Source organism: Pieris napi, chromosome 10 (assembly GCF_905475465.1).
Source record: "Pieris napi chromosome 10, ilPieNapi1.2, whole genome shotgun sequence".
Taxonomy (NCBI): domain Eukaryota; kingdom Metazoa; phylum Arthropoda; class Insecta; order Lepidoptera; family Pieridae; genus Pieris; species Pieris napi.
The window spans coordinates 4,145,129-4,169,564 of NC_062243.1; the positions used below are offsets into that span (position 1 = coordinate 4,145,129).

The 24,436-nt window shown below is 32.2% G+C and overlaps 2 protein-coding genes across 4 annotated transcripts in view; both read left to right on the forward strand.

The window, feature by feature from the left end:
* LOC125053427 (vacuolar protein sorting-associated protein 13) overlaps window positions 1–7,208 on the forward strand; it is a 59,075-nt gene extending 51,867 nt beyond the window's left edge. For all 3 annotated transcript variants that reach the window (XM_047654812.1, XM_047654811.1, XM_047654813.1), the window contains 4 exons: window positions 191–360; window positions 3,309–3,435; window positions 3,712–3,837; window positions 5,858–7,208. In XM_047654812.1, coding sequence (XP_047510768.1) covers window positions 191–360; window positions 3,309–3,435; window positions 3,712–3,837; window positions 5,858–6,058 — 624 coding nt within the window. In that variant the 3' untranslated portion in view covers window positions 6,059–7,208. The remainder of the gene's footprint in view (window positions 1–190; window positions 361–3,308; window positions 3,436–3,711; window positions 3,838–5,857) is intronic.
* Window positions 7,209–18,667: 11,459 nt separating this feature from the next.
* LOC125053137 (short neuropeptide F) overlaps window positions 18,668–24,436 on the forward strand; it is a 29,713-nt gene continuing 23,944 nt past the window's right edge. Inside the window, exon 1 of the mRNA XM_047654363.1 lies at window positions 18,668–18,784. The gene's annotated coding sequence lies outside the window, so the exon portion shown is untranslated. The remainder of the gene's footprint in view (window positions 18,785–24,436) is intronic.

Here is a 24,436-nt window from a genome sequence, read left to right on the forward strand (position 1 = left end):
CTAATATGTTACTTATTTAATAAAAACTTATTTTTTATGTTTTTTTGGTGTAAAATCTTATCCAAAAGTTTACATGTCTATCTGTCTATACACTAAGCTAAATTTATTGATTTTATAATACGGTCAGATTTCAAATCGCATTTTTACTTCCCTACTAAGCGTGTCTGTATGTGTGAAAAATCCATGACAGGGCATAGTGGATGGAGTGACTGGAGTATTCACGAAGCCGATAGATGGCGCTCGTGAGGAGGGATTTGAAGGGTTCTTCAAGGGCTTGGGGATGGGGGCAGTAGGTTTAGTGGCTCGGCCTACAGCCGGAGTGGTGGATTTCGCCTCTGGCTCCTTTGACGCCGTCAAAAGGTAGTGCACGCGTGATCGTTTCTGTGCACGTTCTGCTAACGTATACGTACGCTGGGTTATGGCAACGGAATTTTGTGTGTAATATACATAATATTTTTCACGCTTTTCCTTTTTTGCACATTCATTTGCATGGCTTTTGTATAGTTGCCTATTTGATCTTTTTCGATTCGAATTTACCTTAATTATTACAAATAACAGTCCTATTAAAAAGTATACTTTTATATAATTTACATTTGAAATTATGATTGTATGGAAGAGGCCTCTATTTATGCGATATGAGGTTTACAAGAACGATCACGCGTCAGTTTATTATTTTAAAATCTTTTTATAATCATTTGTAGTATCATATCGTATAAATAAACGCTAGCATGCTCGAATGCTTTGATTTACGAAGCTATAAAATTTATGACAGTGAAGTCGTTTTAAATGGTTATGTGTGTTACTAAAATGAATTGTATGGTTTCTACATTGTAAGTGTATTCTAAAAGATACGTACAGTGACCGAGTTTGTTCGCTTGGAATGTTTTATTCTGCGATAGGATATTTATTTCAAGCACTTTAGAATGTAATTAACCTTTTAAAAAGAAAGTGAACTAGAAATTTAGTTTGTTACGTTAATTTTACCTTCGATAAAGTTTTAAGATCAAATTTAGAAGAATTAGTGGGTGAAATCAAAGTTTTCTCCTTATAAACACCGAAAAATCTTGATATTATGACTATCTCTTGAACCTTACCGGCTGTTATGATAAGAAACGTCGTGCTATTTATATGACCCTTAGTAAATTTATTATTAATGAAAATACCGATTAGTTTATGATCGAATGTACTCGATAATAGTATAGTAATTGGATGTTCATCTCAGCCAATAATTGAAGATACGATATTTTTCTCGTTCTTGTTAAAATATATGTTATATTGCAAATAGGATTATTTTCGTATACTTAATATCGTGTTTTCTCGCCTGTAAAATTGGGCAAATCAGAGTAGAATCTATTAATATTATAAAATTAACTTTTGCGATAAGTGAACGTTGATAAGATTTTTTTTTGTAAAAATTAAAATATGTACAAAAGACCTTTTTGGTTAAAAATTAAAATATACTTCAGGGCGTAGTGGAAGGAATTCGTGGCGTGGTGGTAAGACCCGTACGGGGCGCTACCACGGGCGGAGTTAAGGGCTTTGCGCGAGGTCTAGGTCTTGGGATCTTAGGCCTGCTCGTAAGACCCACTGGAGGCTTCGTCGACTTCACTTTTACCCTCCTTACCTCCATTAAAAGGTCCTCCAGTATTTTGTGAAACCAAGTATTACGTCAGTACTGAATGTAGATATTGTTTAGTTTTTATAACTAAGTAATTGATATACCATTTCTTACAATTATCTGGCGACCGTTGCTCTATGATTATCATTTTTTTTTTTAAATTTGGTATATTATAGGTCATGGTTTTGTAGTAACTGAACTCTGATTTTTCATTCCGTATAATTCTGACATTTCATAAGTATTGCTACTAAAAAAAGTTCTCCACCGAAATGGGTTAAGTTTGACCCATAGATAAAAAAAATACTACGTATTTTTTATGTTTTATCTACAAAAAGGTAAATCAAAATATTTCCTTACTCAAGTGACCTAATACCAAAATAACAAATATTTCAATATCACGAACAATATATCAAGTTTACTTTTATTATAATACTTTATTTAATTCTTTAGCTGGCATCACTGTCTACTAATTCCAGATTTCGAAAACCTTAAAAAAAAAAATGTTAGCTGTCACGTTGCGTTTTTTACTGTTATGATGAAAAACCACTTTTAATGTGGAGCACCGCACTTAATAAAATGGATACATTCACTATCATATAAAATGTATGTATAGACTCAGATGTTCATCTCATATTGAAATTAAAAAATGTGCCCGGCCAAAAAGGTTTGTAATCTCTGACATGTCAAAAAATGATAGCTGTCAGAATTCTACGGAATTAAAAATCAGAGTATAGTATGATATTTCTTAATACATATATTGAACGGTTAATTACATTACAGTTTCCACGCTATGCATACTTAAATATGCGTTTAGGGTTATCAAGGTTTAAGCGGAATAATTAATTAACAAGGGTCGTTTTTCATTAACCATTCTTAACAAATCCAAATAATTTTCGAGCATGCTCGCTTATCGCCTTATCCATCCTTTATAAAACAATTGACAACATATTAACGTATCTCCAAGCTCCAAGCGAGGTGACTACGTCTAAAAAAAAATGACGGGTGCATTTTTGATATTTTGGAATGGTTAGGGAATAATTTTGCACGAATTGCTTTAATTATGAGTATAAAAGTACTATCATTTGTGAGCGTCAGAATGGACGGTCACTTTAATTGTTATGGTTCTCCCAAGATGCTAAGGAAGCAAATGTCTTATAGTAGGAATTAAATAGAAGGAATTGGGAAGTAATTTTTAAACTACATTTTAACGTTCTACACGACTAGTGACCGTCCATTCTGACGCTCACTGTCATTTATGTGGTAGAATACAATATTTATTTATTGCGCTATCGTACACAAACATGACAATTTATATTATTACATTAAATACGCCGCGTCAGCTGTCTACTCTTCATCCTTCTTACGAATTTTGGATCAGGTCACGTATCCTGACGCGAGTTTAACATATTTTACCCATTCCAAAAAAAGCGTACAACGCCGCTAAAGAAGTTTTCACTTCAAAAAAAAATTCCCGCAAACAAATTCACATCGAACCCAGGTCCTCGCTGTTATAGTAGCTAGTCTTTGTATTCATCTGTAGTATTTTAAATGTATTAGAAGGTTTTACTGATGATAATACATTTGTTAATTGATAGGTTAAGAACATTTAGTGTAAAATTTGATAGAGACTGAATTTTATCTTTAGTTCTATTTATGTGCGTAAGTATATATATTTTACAATATAAAACAGGGCAGCAGATATGTCTGAAGAGATAACAAAACGCCGAGCGGCGAGGTACTTGCCGCCCGATGCTGGTGTAAGACCTTACTCGCGCTTGCAAGCTGAGGGCTATAAGATGCTCTCTGAACTGGAAAAGGTATAGACATATATTAGAAACAGTATTATTTGAGGTGTCAAAGATTATGCTGGTTTACGACTTTTGCAATTAAAAATGTGGCATTTTAAAATTTAAATGTAATTTTGTTGTTTCTATAGTTGTCGTAAATGTCTATTTTATCTTACTGTACCCTAGATTACAGACTAAACTGAACTTGTTTCACCCAGGATCAAAATTCATCCACAAAAGTAGCTATTTTTTTATAATAATAATTAAGTTTTGTTGGAACCATGAAGTAAATGGAAATCTTTCCAGGGCAAGTTTGTGAGTACGGATACATATGAGGCCCACGTTTGGGTCATCGCCGCCAAGGAGGTGGTCATGTGTACGGATAAAAGGCTGTTCTACCTTGAGAAGAACAATGTGTTTGGTGGTTGGCAGGTTAGTGTTAAAAAATGATCGCATATTTGAATAACGAACGTCAAAATGATTTTATACTGTTTTTACTGATCAGGAATCAAACAATTTGAAAAAAGCCTGTAAATTATTAATATATTTTGATAAGATAACAGAACCTATTCAAGAATTACTATTTTTCATAAGTTTACTTAAACAGGCTTAGGTATTCGACTCCTTTAATTAAAAATATTTCAAAAAGATACCAGTTCATGCCTAGTGGCTTCTGCGTGCGACTCTCATCCCTGACGTCGTAGGTTCGATCCCCGGCTGTGCACCAATGGACTTTCTTTCTATGTGCGCATTTAACATTCGCTCGAACGGTGAAGGAACAGATCATGAGGAAACCGACATGTCTTAGACACAAAAAATCGTCGGCGTGTGTCAGGCACAGGAGTCTGATCACCTACTTGCCTATTAGATTGAAAAATGATTATGAAACAGATTCAGAAATCTGAGGCCCAGACCTAAAGAGGTTGTAGCGCCACTTTCAAACAAAAAGAAATCTATATTTACTATGACACAAAAATTCAACATAGAAATTAAAGCAAAAATTGGCCATCGGCCCGAATTTAAGACGTAGTTTATCACATTTAGTAAAAAAGATATACTGCTAATATGAGCCAATGAGCTACCCAAGCCATATGAGCACAGTTCTAATTCCTAAACCGAAACAGAATGTTATAAAAATATATGTATTCATATAACAGTAACAACAGTACCTACTTATATGTTTAAAAAAGGAAAGGGGCTATGCACAAATTTTTATACTAGTTTTACATTACATAATATCATTTATAAGTACATACATTACTATTCTACCCTAACACTCCCTTACATAACCCTTCTAAATTGAATAACGTTAACGCAAATTTTGTATATTTTTCTAAATTTTTTAATGTCTATAAAAAAATTGTAAAAAATATAATGTAATCTAAACTTATTCCCCTAATTTATGTTCTGGATTAGTTTGCAAAGTTAAGCAGGACAAAATACGATTCGTCGTCGTAATGTAGGTCCTTGCGAGTCATGTATTATGTAACAACTACTCGACCGTGGCCCGCTCAGTAATTTGATATAAATATTTCATTATTTTCACACGTATATTTCGAATGTGCTTAAAAAAGTTATTTTCATTTGTTTAGATCGGGTTTAGCCTTGTTTATTTCAGTATTTATATAAGATTGAGCTTGATATATCTTATTAAGTTATAGATAGCTTTTTATAAATTTGACGAATATTTAAATGATCCAAATCCTGGAGCAAATAAATCCCAAATTTATTTGCTCCAGTTCAAACAATTTGTATGACTCAAAACTAGTATTAAAAAGAGTGGCGGAGAGTTTCTTGTCAGTTCTTTTTGCCCGTTCTACGCCTTTGACTTGCGAACTGGAAGTAAATGTAAATGTAGAATCAATTTAACATCTTTTCTGTTGACGTTCATAAGTGTACTTGTTTACCTATATGAATAAAGGTTTTTTGAGTTTGTTACTGATGGAAAGACTATTGTATAAATAAGATAGTATCCTAGGCTACCTATTTTCAACCATTCATAAGCTTTTTAAGTGTGTTTTATCTTTAAAAGGTAACTGCTCTAATACATTACAGATTAGAAATATTTAACATTATATATCTGTTAATATACTCGTATTATATGTATTATTAGGTATCTCATGAAGCAAACCTTTTAGTAACAGGGTCTGTTACTAAAAGGTCCGTGATCATTTTGCTTTTTTTCTAATATTCAAATGAGCCTTCTGTGCCCGACACACGCCGTCGACTTTTAGGCATGCCGGTTTCCTGACGATTATTTTCTTCACCGTACGGAGCACACATAGACAGAAATTGGTGCACAGCTGGGGTTCGAACCTACGATACGAGAGACGCACGCTAAAGCCTCTTTATTAGTCCATCAATTGATTAGTTGAGGATTAGTCTACTTATAATTGCATTTATATACCTAGTAACGTATATAATTACGTTTTATTACTGTCTCTTTATACAGATCGTCTGGACGTACTTATGGACAGAAATACCAGAAATACCTACAGCGGTCGCTAAAGGTGTATACATACCGACCGCTAAACGTAAAGTCCTAGGCATGTTCTCCAGTTCGGGGTCCGGCAAAGTTATCTTTCTATACGATGAGCAGCAGAAGAAGTACCTGTTGGCTCAGTGCGAACGGCTCATGGCCGCGGCCCGTTGACATGAGGACATAGAAAGAATAACGCCGACCGAATGGGTGGCACAATTCTTTCTACTAATATTTAATTTTCGCACCGCACTGCTTGCCACAGCTTATCACTTCAATTTTCACCATTTGACGCCTAGAGGCTTCCGCTGAACTAATCATTCGTATTGTAAAAGCGATTCTGAATTGTGCATTGTAAATCACAAAGCGATAATATATGAATTACTTTGTGATATTGTATTACAAGCTCTTGCTTAAAGTCCGTCTTGTTCGAAATTCAAATGTCAGCTGCCAAATTGTGTTTTACTATGACAATTAATAGAAGTAAACAGTTGACAGTTTGTATGACTTTGACTTGTATGACAAATGTTTAAAATAAAGTTACTTAAAGCTGATATTTACAATACTTTGTGTATGATTAAAACTACTTCGGGATTACACTGGTGCTGTCAAATACTTGTTCTGAATTGTATATCAAATATATGAAATTGTTTAGAATCTTCAAATTATATCGTAGAATAGATTTTGTACAATTTTGATATAGATTCCGTTACGATTTGCATTTATTGTCTTCCGATTTGTATTGTGTTAAATTTTCGTTATAATTAAAACTATTTTGCTCTAAATTTTCTGCGTAGTACAAATATTTAAATACTGTTTTTACTTTTACAAGCTCAACGTAATATTTTCCTAGTTCCATACTCAAATTACCATTATTGTTACAAGTAACAGGTAGCAATGTATGCAGAATGCATATAGTAAATCTACGACTCGTAGCTTGGATATAAAAACTCGAATTGTGTGACAGTTAAAATATGTGAAAATCGCGTATTGTTAGGCGATGTATGCCAAAATAATATTAGAGAGTATATTGTACTGTTTTGTGGAATATTGAATTTCCCATTAAATATTTTATTGTTACGTTGTAGCAAATGAACCAAAACCAGTGTCTTAGTATATTTTTTAAGATGTATAATGTTCGTTATTTTCAATTGTGTTAGACAGAATGCGGGCATTGTTATATGTTTATATATAATTTTTAGCATGTATTTATTTTGTAAGAGTTTTATGTTACTGTTTTAAATTTAGATACTTTGTAATACCTACTGCACTTTACTAATTTTGATCTTTTTTCGAACTTTCGAATAAACGTATATAATATAAATAGTGTTTCATTTACTCCATTAGCGCCGAGTTAAAGTGTAAATACATAATTTATAGCGATGCTAAAGTAACTGCGCATTTTTTAAAGTTACAAGTATTTCTAGGTACCGTATGGAAAGAAATTAATAATTAAATTCGACGTTGAGATGTCTTTGAGCTTTGAGTAACTTCTTTCGAATTTGTTAAATAGTGTTTGCTGATGTAATTTGAGAGGAACTTCTTTCTACAGACCAAAATGTTTTACAGATTATATTTCAGAAGGTGCTTTTTTTTTTTTTTATAAAACAGGGGGCAAACGGGCAGGAGGCTCACCTGATGTTAAGTGATACCGCCGCCCATGGACACTCTCAATGCCAGAGGGCTCGCGAGTGCGTTGCCGGCCTTTCAGGAATCGGTACGCTCTTTTCTTGAAGGACCCTAAGTCGAATTGGTTCGGAAATACCTCAATGGGCAGCTGGTTCCACAAAGTGGTGGTGAGCGGCAAAAACTGCCTTGAAAAACGCTCAGTTGTGGAACGGCGGACGTCGAGGTGATACGGGTGGAATTAAAATACACTTATACTTCTTACTCATCAGATTTGGGAATGTAACTGTTGGTCTACGGTCACAAATAGGGAATATGCATTAAACTATGATTAGTCTCTAATAAATTTTCTGATATTTTTATCGTCACGTTAGTGTTCGAGCCCTATGATCTATTATCTAGCTAAAGCTGAGCTGTGTCGGTTATAAGACTTATACCCTGTTAAAGCATTTATTACACCAAGAGGCCTACCATGAAGAAACTGCTATCTGTAACTTATTCCACTTATTCACAAAATAATTCCAAGTTTACAAATATATCTGTGAGAGACATCGTCACTTCATCGATATGGACATCGTCATTAGTGGGCGTAATGTGGGTAAAGTGTGAGCACAAAAGACAAGAATGGTTATCGTACAGTACTTAATTTAGATTGATTCCTTTTCACGTTACAAATAACACTTATAGGTTACATTATAACGAGCAGCGGGTTCAAGGCACCCATCTCACTTTTAATCACAATCTACTCAACCACAAATCACAAACACCCGAGTCGGTCCAACGTCTCACCAGCACAATTTTCCAGTGAATACTCAATCAGAACTACAATACTACTACTAATCCAAAGTCAAAAAGTCCTCGGCTGTGATTGGTCGTAACAATATCGTTTGTTCTAAATTATTAAAAAATTCAATACTAACAAAACAAATCGAATCAAATTAAATTATGATTCTTAGAAAAATAGAAGGAATCTCAATTATTAACCAAAGTCACAATATTATTCAACGGTCAATTGACTCGATCAGAGCATTTCCTGATAATCCGAGCATTCCCCGACATATCTATATAGATTCTTATTTTCATAGTATTTTCGCTTTCCGCTGACCGATAGGGTAAGATTTAGAGTCAAAACTTAGCGCTCAGTATGATTCCCGTATGTCACGTTCAATACCTTTTGTTTCGACTTTGAATCTCAGAGTTAGATTCTTTAAGCTATGGAACGAATTTTGTATACCAGAAGAGAGCATATAAGCTTGGAACTCGAAAATGCTTGATACAAAGTCGCACAAGCAATAGCTAACTAAAATATAAACACGTTTCGTATGTTGGCATAAACCAAATTCGTATAAGCGTGTTAGTGTAACAATCAAAGTGAGCTGTAAAGGATTTTATATTCGGACTATAAAATGGATATTCTGAGTGACAGCTTACGTTTTCAACTTAATGACTACTTTACGGCCATTTGAATTTAGCATTCGTCAGCTTAATATTCTCTCAAAATTAAGATTTGAGTCGATTATTTTCAATCTGCAAAACAATGAAAAGTTTAAAGTAATGCGTTAAAATAAAAAGTAAATTTTTGATACTTTTGTGAAACTAAAGCTAATATTTAGAAATTTTATTAAAGATTTTTGTCTTTATTTCTTCTACAATTAATTACGCACATGATGTTATTAATCACAGGTTTTAATGACTTATTTTACGTAAAATTTTACTTAACACCAAATTTTTGGCTAAGGCCTCAAAGACACAGTAAACAATATTTGGATAGAAGTTGTTTAAGATTTAATTACAAATAACGTAAATGTTTAAAAATTCAAGCCTGCTAAGTTTGGTTTTTTATTTCTGGCGGAAGCGCTTCCTTAAACACTTACTTTTAAGGTTATCGTTACAATTATTTGAACTATCTACGGCATGTATTTATTATATATAACATAGATTCTCAACGTAAGTGGGTTATGTCATAAGCTATTTTGGTACAGTTTTCAATAAGACTGATTCAGGTTGAAGAGACTTATGAAAAAAATATTAACAAGCTCCCACGGATTCAAGCAGCTGCTGTCAATTCAACAAAAGATATATTTTACTATAAGTTTCTTATTGTATAATATTCCCAAATAACGTGCTTTCTGAATACAATAAAAAAGTTACAAATAAAAGTGAATAAAAATAAAAAGTACATACGAGTATGTGAAACACATACATTTCTATTTATTTAATAAACCTTAATTGGAACAATTCCACTATTCTAGATTATAAAGAACTATTCAAGTGGGCTGACTACTAATAATTGGTATATTATAATAACCACTGAAAGAAAGGTTCACGCCTAGACAGATTATACCTGTGAAAAGCAGCCGCTTAGTTAATTTTTCGTTGTTTTTTTTTTATATATTAAAATTATAGCCTACTTAAAACGAATATAATTCTTGAGGGATGCTTAAGCTTACTAATGTGTATAATTTATAAACGTTTAGTATCAATCAATAATCAAACAAAATTTTTTGTACTAGTGTGAATATAGTAGAACATCATACACAATAATTTATTGATTTAGTAACACAATATTTCATAACTTAAATTTCCAAGTTAAGAAACGACTATAAAACTACCCACCCATTTCGTATGAAAGCATATTTGCATAAACATTCATGAAAACAGTAGTAGACAATTCCAGTCTTCATAAAAATCACGACTTTATTGAAAAAAGTTTGGTCTTTTTATTCAACTTCAAACTTTCCTTTTAGTCGTATTTTAAAGAATTACGTTTTAGCATTATAGTTCTACAAATGAGTAAAGAAATATGTTGGAATTAATATGATTTCTGTAGCGATGAGCAACGTACATCAGTCATATTCACAGAATAGCTCGAGGCACTGTCGACTTGTTGACTATGAAATCAAAAGATAAATCTCTTACGTACACGTGTACCTACATGTCGCAGATTAAAAATGTGTAGTAATTAATGTCAAAACACCCTTTTTGGTTAAAGTTGATAAGCAAAAAAAAAATATATCAAGATATAATTACTATTTTAAGACAAGAAACTTATTGCAAAAATTTAAAAATTAATATATTTTTAAGGACAAAAAATTCAAAAAAAGTACAGTTTCAGCGTTATCGTAAAGATAGACTGCGTATAAATCATTACTTAAGTAAAAGGAATTATGCAGTTGTTATAATTGAACAATCAAAGCTTTAAGAACCGTTAAAGTATGTAAATAGAATTCTAAAGAACTTTTACCCTAATTAACAAGAATCGAGTTGAAAGATGTTTCATACTTTTTATTATTGAAGTGGCTTACGGTAATAAAATCCTCGTCTATTTGCGTTGGTCAGACTTTCTTGTATTCGTACTTCATAATGGCTGAGTGTAATCTACAACCGACCATTTTATTAAGTTCTATCTGCTTATTGCTCAGTTGCTATTAAACGAGAAGCTCGCAAAGCGGGAAAGTTAATTTTATTCTGGAGATTTAAAGTTCTCGACTATACTGCCATTGAACTGGTGATTATATAAAAGAATATTAAGAAGAAACCCTAAATTATATCAAAATTTCGAACACTCGTAGCCAGAGAGCGAGAGTGTTTAACTCATTTGAAGTGCAAACCGGATGTATATTTAAAAGCGTTGGCAGCGTACAAAAGACAAATCACCTACTTGCCCTTAATGTCAATGAAACTGAAGTAGACATTTGTCTGTTCTAGAAGTAAAATTTGGTTAAAGGAAAACAATTTATGGATATTGCGTCACTTTATAGATAATAAATCTCTTTGCATAATGAATTAATTAATTTGTTATTATGAAATTATCTTAAAAGTAATTCCGAAGCAGATAGGCGAGTGTTCGAAGCAGACTCGTTGCTTCATTGCACATCTATTTATAAGTAGTTGTGTTACATCTATGTGGTAATTAGATCGTCAATTATTTTCAAACTTCGTAGTTTTTTACTATGATTTGGTTGTTGGTTAATTATTTAAATTATATGAATAACCTTAGTTTGGAAGAACACATTTTAGATGCAACGCATATGTTGCGAATCGATCGATTATAAAAAAGATTAATGTGGCATGAACTTTTCTCCAGTGGCATCTCCAAAAAAATTTGCCAACATACGGAACCAAGCTAGAGCACTTTAGGATGGTGTCATTGGAGAATCGTAGAAAGTTAATTGATACATCGTTTGTGTTTTAGATATTTATAAATCAGATTGATTGCGCCAAACCTTTTCACTAAATTTGAATTTCGTGAACCCTCCAGATCACTCTTTGATCTTTTTTTTTTCAGACTCCTCCTTTCAGAAACACGCGTTTTGGTCAAAACTCACCGATATCCAGATTGAGTATTCTGATATATGAGCTAGGTCTGGATATCGATAGTTTCTCCCCTCACACTTTGAAAGCGATTGACCTTTAGTTTTTATAATTTTATTTTGGTTTATTTTTTTTGTCTCTTCGTGTTTGTTATGTTTGCCTAAAAGGACTTGTCACATTAAGGGTCTATTTCACAATGTATGGATAAAGTACCAAATAGCTATGCAACACATAAATTATTTGGAAGATAAATTGTGCTATTTGACACTTCATCGGACTCATAATGACACTTATGTTACGAATAGCGCTATCTGACTGTCGTGAAACGCAACAATAGTGTTTATCCTTCCAATAAGTAATAAATAGCTAATTTGGAACTTATGTAGAACTTATCCGTACATTGTGAAACAGACCCTAAACTTTGTATTTTATTTTTATAACATAGGTTATGCCAAAATTACAAGATAATTAGATAAGTTAAGCAAAATTTTATGTTCTAGAAAAATTATATTTCGTGTAGTTCCTCAAATTATTACCAGAATTATGATTGTGGTACAAATGTTTATTACCTGTAATATAACTGGGCACTTATTAATCCCGCTGAGAAGCTAATGGCGACTTGAGTCATGAATATGAAAATTTCGATATAATAATCACAACATGGTACTTAAATATCTTAAAAGGACGGTTACGCGTTTGCATACAAAATATGATCAAAGTTTTACTTTCACATTGGACTAAATTCTTTGCCCTAATATTTATTCCTTATTATTCCAAGGAAAAAGTTAAATATATGACACTTATTAAATTGATATCATATTTAATTATAAACTTATTACGCAATAATTGTTCGTTCCCGAGTAATACAGGTTGTGATAAAAAAAAATATATGCAATATCTTTAAATTTTTCATTTTTTTAAAGTAATTTCTTGTTCAGTTCTTTTTGTTTTGAGACAGAAGGCAAACGAGCAGCGTCACTTTGAATAAAGTGATATCCGCCACACATAGACTCCTGCAACACCAGGGGCTAGCGGGTGTGTTGTCGACATTTCAGGGAATGGTACGCTCTTTTCTTGAAGGCCCCTAAGTCGTATCAGTTTGAAGTTACCTCTACTGGCAGGTGGTTATGGAACGGTGGTAAATGATAGAATTTCGCATTCTGCCTCGACCGATAACCGATACTCATAAAAGTACCGATAACTGCGGTAGAAGATGCTGATGGAACCATTATCTCTAAGCAAATCCAAAGGAACAAGCAGGATCGTTGACGATTTGAGTCGCCCTGCGATGGATGCGATCAAATGGAAGAAGCTGGTACTCACGAGCCCAGAGATGAGAACAGTTTTCCATGTGGGCAAGTTCTATTCAAAATCGATTTATTGTTCGATAAAACATCCAGGTCTAAGAAAATTGTCTTAAAACCAGATAGCACTCAGTCTTCTTTCTATCATACTTGCAAACGCCTCGTTACCAAATGAATTTATGTTCTCAGTAAGGAAACATCCGGCCGTCTTTCTTACTTAACTTCACTTTATGATTTTTAAAACGTTTATACGTTTCCTTCAAGTGTACAATCCTATACACCTACTTTTCAGTTATATGGAGACCACTCATGTGTGAACGAAGATAACGTATGTAAAATAAAACCAGGCCTCTGCAGAACGTTTTTAAAGTTTAAAATACTTCAGCATAAGTAGAGAATATTGATTCTGAGTAAACGAGCAAGTTAAATAAGATACATTGAATATTAAAGCTCGTAATATTATCATTTCCTTGATATTTTCTTATGTAAATTGACTATTTATTTATATTACCTGTACAGTGGCTTCAAAGGTATAAACAGTACTTTGAATAATTTCACGCATTGGTGCATATGTTAGATTATCGATTTTAAATAAATTCAGTGTTAAAAAAAAACTAACATTCCCTGGGCATGAGCCCTTCAGGGACCTTTATAGGGTCCTTCAAGAAAAGAGCGTACCAATTCTTAAAAGGCTGGCAACGTACTTGCGAGCCCTCTGGCAATGTGTGTCTATGGGCACACTTCAAATATGTTGATCCGCCTGTCCGTTTGTAAAAAATACACACAACTACGTCGACATGAAAAATTTCAGTAACATTATTTTCTTAACGCTTAATTAAGCAAAGTCTAAATGCAAAGCCTCCCCATATTGTTTCGGAGAATAGTCATCCGTATCCTATACCTTTCATTTGTTTTTATTAACAAATTATTTATGTTGTTTTTTTCGAAAGTGTCGAAAATTACCCCTCGGTCATTTGTAATAATAATATCTTTAAGAATAGTAAATTTTTAATATTTATAGTAAGTCATCTTCCTATAATTAAGGTCTTCATAATATCGAATTTTGTTTGTTTAGATGTAACAATAAGACTATTTTTTAATATTGTTTTAAATATGAAGGATTTACCATGGAATATTTGTAATCCACAACACAGGGGCTCCCTAGTGTCGGGACTAGCTTTAGATCAATTTACACACAGTCACAATTTCTGTCATGAATAATTATTATTATACGCCACATTACTACGAGACCTCACACACCGAATCGAAAAATCTGTACGGCATGCGAGACATGTCTATTCAGATGAAAAAGGAAATGCAAAGGCTACATTTAGCCTGCATTCATCAGTCGACAAATTTTAAGCCACTTTCCAACTGAAATTATATTGGTTTATTAAATAAAACATAACATATTATAATATGTATAGGATATAACGCAGTTGAGTCTTTACGTAGACTTCTTTTTACGTACATAACTTGGCACTCTTTAAAAACTTTATTCTCTTTGGATAAAACAAAAGAACATTCGTTGTTCTATTTTTTTGGTTTTGGTAGTTTTTTCGTTATTTCTTACACTAGATTAATATTCCTATTTATGACCCATGACTCTTTGGGGTAGACACAATTCTGTATCTGTTTTGTTGGCACGTTATTGATTTTTTCATCACGACGTCATATCTTTTTTCTTACGAGCAAGATTTAAAAGTAAACTGGTGCATTAGGCAAAGAAATATATATCTTTTTGTAATCAGTCAGTGTTCGTAAGGGGTTGGTCGCAAACTGTTACTATTAGGATAACACGCACTAACCACTAATACTGATGATTGTATGCTCATAACTCTGGATGTTAAAAATCACATAGTATTGATGACGTGTAACAAACGAATTAGCTGGAAAATTGAATTTTAATTGACTCTTCTGTAAACAGTGGCGTGATCAAGTGGCTATCAAAATATTAAAGCAAACATACGAAGATTGATTGCTTACAATGACGTCAATAAAACAGTTATAATGTATTAACTAAATTATCATTATAATATTTTAAATTCTATCAATTTAATTAATCAACTCTAGGAGTTTTTCACAGTTTTTACAGTTAAATATACCACCTAAATAAATTAAGTAAAGCTTAACAACAAATATACTTTACCGAAATACTCCGTCTATGTTTATCCTGTTAATCTGTGTAAACATTTAAGATACTGATCAGTGCTTTGTTGAAAACGAGGACTAATTAAGTACTTATTTATAACGAGAAAAAATATTTGCGGATTACTTGGATTTTCTAATCCAACTTTTCAAATCAGCGGTAAACATAACGATTTTCGAACATTAACAATATAAACTAATGCTTTCATAGTTGAATTCTCAATAATCTTAATGAACGTATTCATTTGAATATGATCCGAATGATGCGTCGATTCAATTTAAATTCAACCTAGGTCGATATTATTTTGGTTTACGGATTATAAGGTTCATTAATTTATTTGAATTATAGAAATAATATCACTGTAGCTTAGTTTCTAACACATATTACCCGGTCCTGGGTTTGAGTATAGTTTTTTATCGTTTCATGTTTCTATCAATTAAAATTTTTTCTATATAAAATACAGATACGATGTTTGAAACAATTTATTTACATATTCTTATACGAATATTATATAATTATACTAATTAAAGCAGATTCTTAATTATCAGTCTCGTCTTCGTACACCATAAGTTGTCTTATATATAATTAAGTCGGTAAATAACTTCAAACACTTAATAAAACCTAACCTAACAATTGTTTAAAAAGAACAACTAGTGGCTACAACCCTAGTTATACCCTTGGCCTAAGATATTTGTATTGTGATCAATTATTATACTTAGTAACCAGTCTTATGTGCCTGGCATACGCCGTCGATTAGGCCTAAGGCATACCACCGAATGAGCTTGATGTTTAATGCACATTTACGAGAAAGAAAAATCCATTGGTACACAGTCTTGATTCGAATGCATTAACTCAGGGTTCGAAGGAGCACTCTTAAGCACACTTGTTCTAACAATTGATGATTATAAAAAGTTTTTAAGTGTAGGCACCATTTCACCGATGTTTCTAATAACAAAATTTGTAAAACTTATTGAAGGTTACCAATTATATATAGATACAACGAGAGGTGGTACTTGTAGTAAAAACGTTAAACGTAAAATGTAAAAATGTCGTAAAATTTCGACAAAGACATCAATTGAAATAGGTAAATAATGATTCATAAACATGATGGGGGGTATGAGAAAACAAAGTCACGGGCAAGCTAAATAATAGTTTAATATTAAATAGAAAAATCGTTTTTTTTGGATTCTATTACGGAGACAGGTAATATCTGAAATATAGAAGAATCGGACTCTCCAATTATAATAAACTCGGTTTTATTTGTTACGTCAATTTATTAATATCAAATTGTTAAAGTTAAATTTATTACATTTCTCTTAGTTTCAAACGTTTAACTGTCGCCGCACACGGACCACACGCCACAGCCACAAACGCCGCCACGAGAAGCTAGAAGCGGCTACAAAGGTAGCTGAAGCGCGCGACAGCCACTTGTGGCCGGTGGTCGACACTTGCGGTCGGTGGGTGCTACTTTTTTTAACCCTTGCCTGCAGTATCATAATGGACTCTGACGAAGAAGGTTTAATTGTGCTACTTTTGATAAAAAGACGTCGTCGTAGAAGACGAAACCGTAGTTATTGGATACACAGAAAGACATTAAATATCCCCTCACCACGACAGGTCGGTAATCGACAACCATTGAACTATACATGATGAAGCATTTGGCCTCAGTGAAAATATGATGAGGCCATATTCTGGAAAATATTTGGACTTAGACAAAAAAGTTTTCAGTTAAAGGTTAAGCCGTGCCAGACGTTGCATTGAGTGTACCTTCGGCGTACTAGCAAACAAATGGAGAATATTACATCGCCTATTAAACACTTCTGTTCATTTCTCAGAAGACATTGTGAAATCTTGTTGCATTTTGCACAACTTTATTCGCAAAAGGGATGGTTTCAATTTTCGTCACACTTTGAAAATAGTGGGACTCGAAAATATACAAAATATAGGCTGGCCAGTAACGCGAGATTTCTTCCCAGACCTTCACTTTTTCTCCTCTATTACTAAAACTATCACTTTTTGAATCCCAAATCGCAGGACGGGATTGTATCTCTGATATAAATAATTCTATATCCATATTTATCTACCTATATGAAACACAGACTACGTGCGTGCGTTACCGTCGACTTCAGGTTAACTGAGGTAAGGGAGAGAGGGGCGCGGAATCGCGCGAGTGGCGTGTGGCGGCTTTTTGTGTCGGCGTTTAGTGGCCGGTGCGAGCCACAAGAAGCAAGCTGCAACGATTTGTAGCGTGTGGCCGCCACCGGCGCCAACCGTGTGCGGCGAGTCCATAAAATGTATGAAAATAACAGGAAATATGCCAGTGGCGGCGTTTTGTGGTTGTGGCCGGTGGCCCATGTGCGGGGACCCTTAGTTTGAAGGTTTCCAATTAAATTACAAACTTAATAAGTATATCTCCAAATTGAGTATTCACGAAGACTAAATGGATATTCAATATTTTTGTTTCCGACGTTTTTTCAACCTGCTGAATTCATTTGAAGTATTCAAAATTTTTTTTTTTTTTTTTTTTTTTTTTTTTTTTTAACAACCGTTTAAATAACCGTTTAAAATACAGCTTTATAACACGTCCGCTTGTAAAATCTTTTATTAAAACGTGTGTCAATACTGATTCAAAAAAAAATTGTTTAAAAATAGGCCAAATAAATTATAACTTCTTTTTTCCTTTTTACATTTTTATGTCTTATCTTCTTCCTTTAAGTATACTAAACTTATATAGCATTTATGAAAATATTAGCGGAATTCAAGAAAAAATAAGCAACGAAACTCATGTACATGACTAAGTAAAATAATATAGAAATATAACCTACTTAAGAAGACACTCCTGGAATGATTTAGATCTATTCCTACTGAAAAATATATTTTTGTAAAAAATCATTAAAAAATTTGCTGTAATAAAAAAAGCACGATTGTGTGTCATCGAAAATATAAACTAATTACGGAGTTAGGATCGCATCCTTTCAAGGAAACTAGAAATCGCAGCTTAAATAGTTATAGCAATAAAGTCAATTCATATATTATTTGTTGTGATAAAATATCACATAATTAAAATAATAATTAATCCTAGTTTCTAAATACAAAAAAATAACAATAAAAACAATAACTAACCTTAAAATATAAAAACTCAAATGTATTATTAAATGTTTATTAATTAGATATGTTTAAGAATTACCTCAATGTCCAACCATGTACGCGAAGTTTTCTACTAAATTATGAACCTGCAACGTGATTGCAAAATACAAAGTAATAAAGAGATATATGAAAATCTTCGATTTGAAAAAAATCAGGTTAACTTTGCAGTAAACTTGTTGACGTGTTAACTTTTTCAGCGGTGGCGCGAACCGCCCCGGGGCGGGCGAAGGGCGGAGTTCTCAGCTATATAAGCTTTGCATCGCTGAAAACTTTGTTACTGAATACGTGCGATCATTTCAAACAAGTGATCCGGGTACCGTTAACTGAGTGTCACTTTCATCGTACATCTGCCAGTGTCAGGTAAGCTCCGTTTTTATAATATCGATGAGGAAAAACGCGATTTTCTAACATTTTCTATAACAGATAAATAAATAGTTGAATAATAAAGCATTTAAAATTAATTGACAATTAGTATGTAGGGAAAACTGATTTTCGTTCAAATTATTTGGGCATTTTAAACTCATTGCAGTTCAGTTACAGTGCAAGTAAAATACTTCTAAATCACATTCTTATTTGTACATAAAATAATGATTAATATGAATAAAACGTACGTATATAAAACACGAGAGCTTTTTATAACTTAACAGTCTTAAATAGGAAGTAAGTGTACATAATCCTAAACAAACAGTTTATGTATTAAAACGAGAAAGATGTAAAGTAAATATTTGGGCATAAAAATAAGCGAGTATTATTTACATCGTTGATACGAAAGGGACTTATTTAAAAGCCACAGACATGAAATAGAGATTTTTTTGTTTATTTATGATGGATTGATTGAAACAAAATTTAATAAGAAATAAAACGACAATATTACATATTTGAATACTTGACAAATATGTACTTGACTCAAACAATAATTTATTATAAAAAAAAAACAATAATAGTTTTACAATATAAGTTGATTGTTTTAATTTACACTAAAACATTTTTATAAATACTAAAATATTCGAAGAAAACCTAGTTAATTAATATCTTTGTAATTAAGTAGAGATATTGAAAATTTAAATGTCGCCACTACTGAAATCGTCTGGAAAATATTTATTTAACACTCGATGAACCGCTTTGCTATCATAGTAATTACGTAGAAATTATCTGGATTTTAGAGAATAATTATAATGAAACTATTACTATTGCCCTAGCTACTATCACTATTGTTTTACGTCTAAACAGTATATTAATATATTTAACACCGAGGAGAGGCTTTCAAATGCCATTATAATCCATAACATATCTTAATAGATTAACAAATGTTATTAAACTATGTCACACATAAATTATTGAAATGCCTCACAAATATATTTATATCTTAAATTTTAAAACTGTTATAAAACCAAGACTCAAATTCGAAAAAACATACTTTTGAATGTTTCGTTATTTAATACATTTATAGAAATTTACAATGTATTTGTTAAAAATATATACCACACTGTTTTAAATTAATTACCTCCAATGTTACTGATAACTTTGTTAGAACAACATCTTCAAACTCTTTGTTTGAAGTTCAATAAGGTTATTCTTCGAAGATTCTGAATATTCATTTAAATAACTTACATTGATGAATCTAAAGTAAGAACGTAAAGCAAAATTGATTAAACTTGATTCCAATCATAGTCTGATAGAACAAAAACGCGTGTAAATTTTCATATTTAAGGTTTATAACATGGATTAAGTTTCCGCCGTGATACATTAGTGTTAATATAATGTTGTGAGATTTTGTTTTTGGAAGAAAATTGTGCAATGTACGATAAACAATGTTTAAATATTTAATTTAGTTTTCATATATATATTTGTCATATGAGATACAAACGAGCAAGAAACATTGTGTTTTGCTACAATTAATATAAAATATTTTTTGTCCTTGATTTTATCATATCCTATTAGAAACTATTCCAAAAAATGCTAACATTAAAACCGTGTCACAAAGGTTCTTGAATATTGGAGTCAAAAACAAGTTGCAAAGAGGTGTTGCATCCGTGCCAACAGTGCAGTCAAGTGTCGCACGCTATTTGAACAACTATTCAGATTCTATGCCTAGAGGCTACGACATCGTCTACGAGACTACGTCGTAGCTCCATCTCGACATATTTGCTTACATGCTACACAAGTCTATGGACAATTTAGCAGTTTCATTGTATTTAATGCAATTATAAAGAAAATATACCAAAATCAGAAGTTATGTATTATAAATACTAAAAACTACTTTTAAGAATAGATTCGATTAGTCTTTTTTTCCATTTTACGTTCGAATAAATCATATTATTGTCAACAAATCATTTGAGACGTCTACAACAGAACAAGGGAAATACCTTAAATAGATTTACTTGTCAACAAATCGAATATATCCGAAATTAAATATTATATTCAGCACACAGCTGGCGGATTTAAATTGTTGATTGGTAAAATATTACTAATTTATTCCATTACATTCGTATCACGTTTAAATATTTCTTACAACCTATTTATTGAATTGTAATTTGGAAAATGTGATTAGAATAAACAAACATCACCTTGCAAGATTTAATGAAAAAAATATTTTTGTATAAAATTTTACTGTCGACGTTATGAGTTTCAGGCATTCAATATGTGCGAATCAAGTGGTATATGTGCATATTTATTAGAAATTAATTCCTTTTTTTATATGTTTTGCGATTTTGTGTAAATTCTCTTTTTTGTGTATGTTTTCGATCACATATACGTTACGCCCTTTCTGTGTTCTACCATAGTCTATTATTATTTTTGGTTAATTGAATTGCCTGGAAGATATCTCTTGTTTGTGGTAACGCTGCTAATAATTTAAGTTTCCTGATCAGTTTATTATTGTGTCACGATGTGTTAAATTATATCTATAATTATGTAATTGTTTTTAAATAATGACAGAAAATTATGAAAATGAAACATTCCGATAAACCAACCACTAAACTTTAAAAAAATAATTTGGAAAATAAGGTATCGTAATATACGTATCACGTATATTTTTATTTATATCTGATCACGTTGACATTTACCATAGCAAAGAGGTACAATCTCTTGAGAGTTACTAACACATGAGTGCTCCTTTAAACCATATTAAAAAATACATTACTTTTAAGATCGTGAACTCTTTAAGAATGATCAAACAGTACATTATAATAATAGACTACACCAATTACTCTACTATAATTTATTTCTCTTTTAAATTATTTGGCTCTTTAAGTATTTATAGCTAGCTAATATAGTGAAAAAAAAAAACGTTACACATATAAACAAAAAAAATTATCAAATTCTTAACGTTTGCATACCAAACTACAGACAAGGCATACATATAATTTTGTAGAGAATTAAGAACACAGCTACGAAATTATGTAGTTCACAACTGATTTGAGGAAGAACAGCCCTGCGATTCTGTAACTCACTTCACGAACTCACACAGCGGTTTTCACATCGGCGGTCGCTCTCAAATCAGTCGTGAAGCAGTCATTTTATGATTTGGCATTCTGAAAAGGTGGGAGTTTGTACTTTATTGTTTATCAGAATGCCAATAAAATGACTGCTTCACGACTGATTTGAGAGAGACCGCCGATGCGAAAACCGCTGTGTGAGTTCGTGAAGTGAGTTACAGAATCACAGGGCTGAGTTACCTTTCTGACCTTTGATTGCAGAACATATTTAAATATTTACTTACTTCTTACCTAACCGTTAATTAATGATGAGCGACTGTAATCTAATGATAGAGTCTGCTAGTCTCTTGAAGTACTCGTTATTCTAAACAGTGAAGTGTTGTCTTTGGTGATAAAATCTGGTTTTATGAGAAAATTATGCGTTTTTACCCTACACCGGACGATCATAAACACATTTTACTATTCCGTTGACGCACAGTCCGATTGCATTGCACTTAAAGGCTTCTAAACCAATGCTGTCTCTCTAATGTTTTAATGCAAAATTACGAGATATTTTATTAAGCTTTTAATTTATGATGTACTTAATCCGGCAGATACGTTTGAAATTCAATAACCAGTCTCTCTTATAAGTTTGATTAAATTACGTATTGGTATAAACAAATCATATGCAGTGGCGTAACAATAGCGTGACAGGACTGGCAAAATGCAACGGGCCCCCGACCCAAGAGGGCCCCGGACCAAGAGATATAATGTTCTATGAATGAATGTGAATCTCCAATGCCTAATGGCTGGCATGGGGATTACAGAGCATTCCCTCTCGCCTAAGAGAGAACGCCTATGGCCATTAGTGGGACATATAGGTACAACGTGTAATTGAGTAGTCTGAAAATCTCAAAGTTTTTTAAAATTAAACTGAGTACAACGTGACGATTTTTACTGAACGGGTCCCATTAAAAGAAATTGCCAAGGGCCCCAGATGGTAAAGTTACGCCACTGATCATATGGATTTATATAATTAATTATAACTTACTTTTGTCATCTCTTTGAATCTGATGGAACGAATACTTAATAAATTTACATGCTACATTCACATGGCAATTTCATTAAACTTTTCACAAACATACATTGTTTGGCATTTAACTTTTGTTAACTTTCATAAAAAGAAAATTTGGCATATTCATTTAAAAAACTCCATCTTATTTAAATTCTTGTTGACATTAACTTACATTTGAATAATATCTAACCTTTAGAAGAAAAATCGATGTTACAAAAAGGGATGTAGCCGTTATGATGTGTCTGTTACGAATATAGTCTAGTTAACACGAATATTTTTGGCTACATACGTGTTATAATCGCTGATAAGTATACACGGTAAGTCGGAATAAAATTAGGCGAACAGTGTGTAGTTCCGTAATTGTAGATATACAGTTACTACAATTAATAACAATATAAAAGGTCCAAGATGTATTAAAAATAACGTAAGTTAAAATTTCTGCCTTGATATTTAATTCAGTCCTAGGTTTTATTTCTCATTAAACTAAGTATTTCGTTGTAAATAATATTTGATGATATTTTTTAAAGCTAGTTTTCTTGCTATTTTTATTTATTAAAAAAATCAGGATTGTTTCCATCCTGTGAAATTATTCAAATGTGAAATTATAATGTCTTCTAGTTGGTATATTCATTTATTAAAATACAAATCCTTTTCATTTCATAGATTTGCTTCACCACATAAGATAGCTATGCCATGGTTTAGCGGTGATTGGGTCCTCATTGAAAGGCGACGTGTGCCGAGATCGATTTTGTGGTGTGTTTATGGTATTGCTTGTTTGCGGCCGACCAGCCTTGTCACCTGTCAACTCATCACTTATTCATCGGAGTGCATTCCGTACCCAGATATGCTTATTGTAGGCGTATTACATAATGCTTAAGCAATTTTAGCAAAAAATACTCTTTTACAGAATGAAAAGGCTAGTATATATAGAGATAATAATTATCACGATTTTTTCAAATATTATTACAGTATGGGTAGGTTTCGTACATAAATAGTATTTTTATATAGTTACATTCATATTGCTGCATTGGCTCGTACATAATGTGGCATCGTAATGTTATATATGTATATATAGACACAACGACTTAAAAACCCCTTTATAGAAATAAAGTAATAGTACGGTATATTTTTACGAGAAAAAAGGGAATTTCTACGTTTTCTAACTTTACTACATTTTGAACTCAAAAATACTAGGTTATAAGATTTTTATATAAAAATAATAATAATTTAAATATTTTATTTGAAATTAAAGATCTTTAATTTTAGACGAAATATAATTATTGTCTTATTCTCACTCTTATAATATCAAACCTCGTTGGTAATTTATTTATTTTCTAAACTATTGTTAGTCCAAAACTGTAACAAGAGAAGATCCATTATATTATTCACGTGGAACTCACATTGTGAATGCTTTTGTAAGCGCTGTTTTCTTTATGTTGATTTTTCTAAATTGTTTACACTGCCACGTGAATTATATTAAAATTCATATTATTACGTACGCGGATGTTATTTTTAATGAGA